At 43.7% G+C, this 6,000-nt stretch overlaps 1 protein-coding gene across 1 annotated transcript in view; it reads right to left on the reverse strand.

Annotated features, from left to right (window-relative positions):
- The window catches only part of ptk7b (protein tyrosine kinase 7b), a 76,855-nt gene extending 72,415 nt beyond the window's left edge, over positions 1-4,440 (reverse strand). Inside the window, exon 1 of the mRNA XM_080869569.1 lies at positions 3,818-4,440. Within this exon, the coding sequence (XP_080725695.1) occupies positions 3,818-3,938 (121 nt within the window). The 5' untranslated portion in view covers positions 3,939-4,440. The remainder of the gene's footprint in view (positions 1-3,817) is intronic.
- Between the last annotated feature and the right edge of the window lie 1,560 nt (positions 4,441-6,000).

A 6,000-nucleotide genomic window follows, 5' to 3' on the forward strand; every position in this document is an offset into this window, starting at 1 on the left:
AGACAAAATCCGCGGAAGACATTTTGATACGAGAGCGTAGATAAACACAGGTGTTACTCATTATATTCATTAAGGCCCGGTAGCTAAATACAGCAGAGCTTTCATTACTTTCATTGCACGCCTTTGTTTACCTACTCTTTAAAGGTCTAAACGGCTGCTGGGACATTCCTCTCCTCTTTGCTTTGTATCGCTGGTCTATGCTCTAACAGGAATGGTTTGTGCTATTTCACTGCTTCCAAGGGGTTTTATCAAGTCTGCTTATGGGTCCATTTGCGTATCAATACTTCAGCTGCTCCCTTTCCCCCCTCCCACTCACAGAAAACTGATCGGGAATCATCGAGGCTTCTCAGTGTCAACACAACTGTTTAATTAACAGTAGAAACTGAAAATAGTAGGAAAAAAAGGTGCGAGTGTGACTCAGATGAGCAAAAGCTTCACTGTTGTGACACGCCACCATTTATAACACTTACAGGCATATGAATGTCACAGACTGGACCTGTTCTTGATTCTTGTTCTTATTGACTAACCGGTAAACCGGCTGGGGCTGTATTGTGGCCAATATTAACACGAGGTATTGATAACTGATAACCATCAGCTTATATTGAGAGTATATTGCTCAATAAATAACATAAATTGGAGAAGAGAAACCCAGATCGTTTGTCTTTGTCACTGGGGTATTTGGGAGATTCTCAAAAATCAATTACGATAAAAAGGAGATGAACAAATATTTGTATTTTCTGTGTTTATTTTGCTTTTGCTGATATTTATTTCTGACAGAGTAAAAAAAAGAAAGAACATTTTTTGAGTGTTTAATCTTTTCATCATATCTTACCTAACTGCAAAACTGAAGGCACACAGATAAAGGTCAGCCATGGACACTGGGAAGTTTCAACAGGCTGATCAACAGAGTGTGAACAAGTAAATAAATAACTACACATAATACATTTTAGGGAACTCTGTATATTTTAAGTGCGACTGAAAGAAATATCAGTATGGGTCTTAAAAATCCTAAATCGGGGGATCGGACTAAACAAGGCAACCCAGAGACCAAAAGAAAGTCAGTGCCATTCAACGACAACAGGCCAAATTACCAATGGCAACGCAACTTAATGTTTTCTAAACTTCAAGGAGAGCGACTGAAGCACTTTTGTGTAGGCGTGACTGATACTGTTAATAGAGATGACAGAAAACAGGGTAATGACATTACATTAGAAGGCCACCTAAACGAACTCTGAAACACCCATCAGCTACAAAATGAGGCATGAGGAGTTTTTTATTACTGAAAAGAAAATTTACCATCAGATCATTAAATAAGTGGAATAATATAACACGTGTAGAAAGGCTGCTGTTAGGTGATGCATTGCACAGCACAGATGTTCATCGGTCTTTCTCAATATCATCTTGTGATGAAATTTCAAAATGCATGAAGACAATCATGCTGCGGTCTGTACTGCAATCCAATCAAATATATATGGATTTTTTATTTTTTTTTCCACATTCAATGGCTCAGTTTCAACACAGTTATTAGAGACAGCTGCGCACGCCTCTGACAGTAAACAGACAAATTCCAAATTCAACACAATGCACTTCTGTCTTTGTTTAGTCTACATCCCTCCATCCCCTCTGACTTTAAGCATTCGGAGAATCCGCCTTGTGTGCAGCCAAACAGCCTTCAACCCCAGCAGGGCTAATAAGAGGCAAGCGTATGGATTTTAAAATAGAGCAACAGCAGGTGGGTACGCCAGCGAGGCATCCTCACAGCCACTGGTCGACTTTCCAGGATAGGAGAGCTTTGGGATACTGACATCTTGCATCCTTCTACTTGAAACCTTCTTCCCCTTTTTGAGAGATGAACAGATCCAGTGCCGTGCTCTGTGCTTTGCGCAGTGTAGCAACAGCGTTTTGTTTTATAGCAGATTCTAAAAGCCGGAGAGAACATCCACACAGTAAACAAAGTCTAAACTCAGAAGTGATTCCCAAGAAGAAGCTGGACAGGATGTGCATTAATCATCGCAAAATGATGATTATTAGCGTGATAAAGTGATTTTCTCCAGCTGCCCGAGACAGAGAGAGGGAGAAAGATCAAAGACGAGGGCCTGACAAGAGCCGCTCCTCTGCAACCAGCCCAGTCATTTTTTCACATAAATCTTTCAGGACGGGGAGAGAAACAAAGAGGCAAAGATGATGAAAAATACACCATAGATGAGCAGATAAGAGAGATGCTGCATTAACGTTATGGACATTGACTGGATGAGTGGCTTTCATGTACTCCAGAGGGCTGCCACGTCACGTCGGCTACAAATAGAAACCAGATCAACAGAGGAGCAGAGAGCCGAGCAAAGAGTTATGACTGCCAAGTCAAAATAAAGACAGATCTCAGTAAATATTTGGCCACAGGAACATGGAGTGTTTGGTGCGGACTGCTTCATGTGGGGAGTAAAGATCTCTGTGGCGCTTTCACCCATTCAGAGGCCCCCTTTTTTTAAAAAAAAAATACAAAAATAGGGCATTCCTAAGGTTGGGTTAAAAAAGCATGGCTGTCGTGAAGGTACCTGGCTTGGCTCTATTCATTCATTTTATAAACATAAACCCACTGCCTTGCTTGCCTCCGTCTCCCCTGCTGCTGCCTGCACACAGAGGACACATTCATCCCCCAAAGCGGGCACCATGAGGAGACTGGAAGGGACGGAGGGGGGTGGGCACCAGACACACTTCAACTTCAAGGAATTTTTCAGCCACTTTTGACCATCACTGCGGCGCCGACAGAGCGAGCAAAAGCCCAATCTGTGCAGATCAGATAAAACTTGACTCGGTTTTGACACGAGGAACACAGAGTCTCTGATCCCGATCCCCCGGCAGGATAGCAGCATTCCTCTGCACAAACTCGGGAAGGATCTTCTTGCGGCTTTCTTCTCGCTCTGCGGCTGAGGTTATGAACTCCGGAGAGGCTTCACGCCATGGGAGGCCACGGAGAAGGATCGTGACTATCTTTTTTTACCCCACTTTTTGTAGCTCCTCTCCACCGTCACCCATGATGGAGCGTGCCAAAGCTGAGAGGCAGCTCAAACACCCAAAACAGAGTTATGAATATGATAATCAAGGAATGGCGTATCCAGTGTGTTGTGTGAGGTTTGAAGTATACTCAAGGGAACACATAATGACATGGCAGGGCTGCTTCAGTGATAGATTACAACCAGCTATCATCCCATCATTCCCCTCTGCTGCTGCAGATGAGAAATTTAATCACTGTGTAATTACAGTGATATGCAAACAGAAGAGCTGCAGCATTGTGAGAAAAAGAAAGTGTTTAACAATTTCAAACCTTTCAATTTAAAAGCATTTTTACTCTTCATCCCCCCCGCACTCTAACTTCCCTAAAGTTTTCTCTCAGTCCTGGAACAAACTGCCTTTCTAACTCATAAAATCAAGTCTCCCCCCCCTTAAAAAAAACGGGCTCAGTGGGGGAGGGGTACCCCCCTTTTCCTCACTGACCACCGCTCCCTGCCCAACAAAATTTAACTTCTTTAAATTTCCACTACGTACAACAAACACTTTCCTTGCATGAATGAAAAAGTCATCAAGCATCACCTTTGACTCTCTGTAGCAGCCCTTCTTTGCACGGAGTTCCAACAGTGCACCAACTTCAACCAGCTACATAAGTAGTCACAAAAGCATGGAGGTCCATGTTGGCTCCACCAGCACTTATTTATGTTTTTAAACTCCTTCTTCTGGAGTTACAGTATCTGGATGCTCTGGAGTAAATAAAACCCATATGTGCTCTGCTCGTAGTAGGAGTGTAGAGGAGCTTGTTACCAACCTTGGAGGCAGATAAAGCCCACAGCATACATCATATCCACCGGCATTCTCCTCCTGGTAGTCGCAGCGGGGGTTCTCCAGCCTTCCCCCCGCCGGGTCTCGCTCCCTCCTCGTTGATCCATGACCGTTCCGGTGCTCGGCGGCTTCCTGGGTTGCTGTTCTCCGGCGGCTACGGGAGAGCCGCAGCGCGAAACACAGGAGCAGGGGGGTGAGCGTCAAAGAGATCCGTGCGTCACCGTGTGCTTACAGGTAAACCAACACCGCTGCCTGCGCGGCTCCTCCCGGGAAAAGCGAGACGGCCTGCTCACCTGGTTGTTCCGGAGACTAGCGAGAGCACAACAGAAACATGTGGGGTGGACGCTTCGGGTTTCAGGCTGCTCACACAAAACGAGTGAACGAGTTCAGACTGAGATGCCCCGCCGAAAGTTTGAAGCGAAGTTTAAACTTCCAGGTGGCTCGCAGGGGAGGGCTGCTGTGAATTTAGGCTGCGGTGGTTCATTACAGCCCGGTCTGTGTTGCCCGCCGTGTGCCCGCTCTTAGAGCCGCTGGACCACCTCGCTCTCCAACAAGAGGGAGTTTCTCTCCGCCGTGTTTCCAAGTTGGCTTCCTCCCACTCGCCTGGGTGATTTTTTTACTCCAGAGTTAAGTGGGCGGAAACAACATACGATAGTTCCTGTCGGAATTTTCAAAATAAATGTAACAACAAGGACCACTTTAAATACCGAGTTTTCCACAATTTCTCATTTGTATATTTTAACCTTTAATTCATGTATTTTAATTTAGTTTATCAGTCTTTTCATGCTGGGTGAGGCCAGTAATAGTCCAATAGATCATTATCATTATTATTATTATTGTTATTGTTATTATTATTACTACTACTAGTAGTAGTAGTAGTAGTAATATTTTTATATTACTACTGCACATAATAAATAATTTATTATTTATTAACTTTACTCGTGTTTTTAAATAATTACGTGTTCAATATTATCGAGACACTGTTTTCTATGCCATTGATGCTGTTAAGTAACCGGCATGGAAAAACAAATGTATATTATTTTGAAATTAAACTTCCCGTATCACTCTGGTTACTTCACGGGTTATTCCATCTTTTTCCTCGGGTGCAGCTTCCGGTGGCGGTGCCTGATGTGGGATAAGGAATACAACACCGCGACCCTCTGGTTCAACCTGAGCACTGTTACCTTATACAGAAACCTTACATATCACTCAAATAATTCAGATTTTTATTCAAATGTTTTATATTTTCAATATCTTAAAGTTGTTTTTATGCAGAAGATTTACAAATTGAACATAACTGGTCCAAAAGAAACACATGTCAGATTTTTTTCACTCTGTAATTCCTGCACGCTTTTACGTGTTTGCATATTACTAACCTAATTAATGTTGTACTATCTCTCAGTTCGGTGTTATGCATACAAAAAGCATCGATTCACAACAACAGTCGTCTTTATAGCTTAAAGTAAAGACTCTACAATACTGAGGGGACCTCACAGACCTCAGCAGGAATGCATGTCCCTGTTAACACCTTCTGTGAGTTCACATCACTCTGACCACGAGGTGACGGCCCCTTGCTGGCGCCACCGTTGGGGATATGTGTGGGCCCAGAGCCACGTTGCTGGTCCACTTGGCCCACGGATGACTGTGGCTGACAGAAACACTTTAGAGGATTAATAGAGGGTTAGTAAAACCTTTTCAAGGGGGCAGATATAGAAAACAAGTTCATTCACAAAATGAATTCCTGAGGGAGGAAAGAGAGGCAGTAGTCCCACTCTTATTTGAAGTGTCTGAGGGCATGGTGTCAGCTCCCATGCAATAATTAACTCTGCTGCTAGTCACTTACCTCTTAGAAACAGGAAAAAAGGGAATCCGGCAGCTCTCAGCAGAACCCAAAACCACGAGTATGGGTTCATATAAAGCTCCACATTAAAGCTCTGACATCCTGAGAGATTAGCAGCGAGCAGACAAACCCCCTCCACGCTGATTTGTACCAGGTGGGAGGAGGAAAACTCAGAAGTCTCGCATCTTAGTAAGACATCTATGTTCCCCGAGTTCCCACACTCACACTGGAGTCTGATGTTGTAAGATCTCGCTTGGTGGAAGAGCGTAAGTGGATAAGACGAAGATATTCAAGCGAATTCAATTCTGAGTAGAAAATGGTTTTATTTC

Source organism: Rhamphochromis sp. 'chilingali' (genome assembly GCF_963969265.1).
Source record: "Rhamphochromis sp. 'chilingali' genome assembly, chromosome: 20".
NCBI lineage: Eukaryota > Metazoa > Chordata > Actinopteri > Cichliformes > Cichlidae > Rhamphochromis > Rhamphochromis sp. 'chilingali'.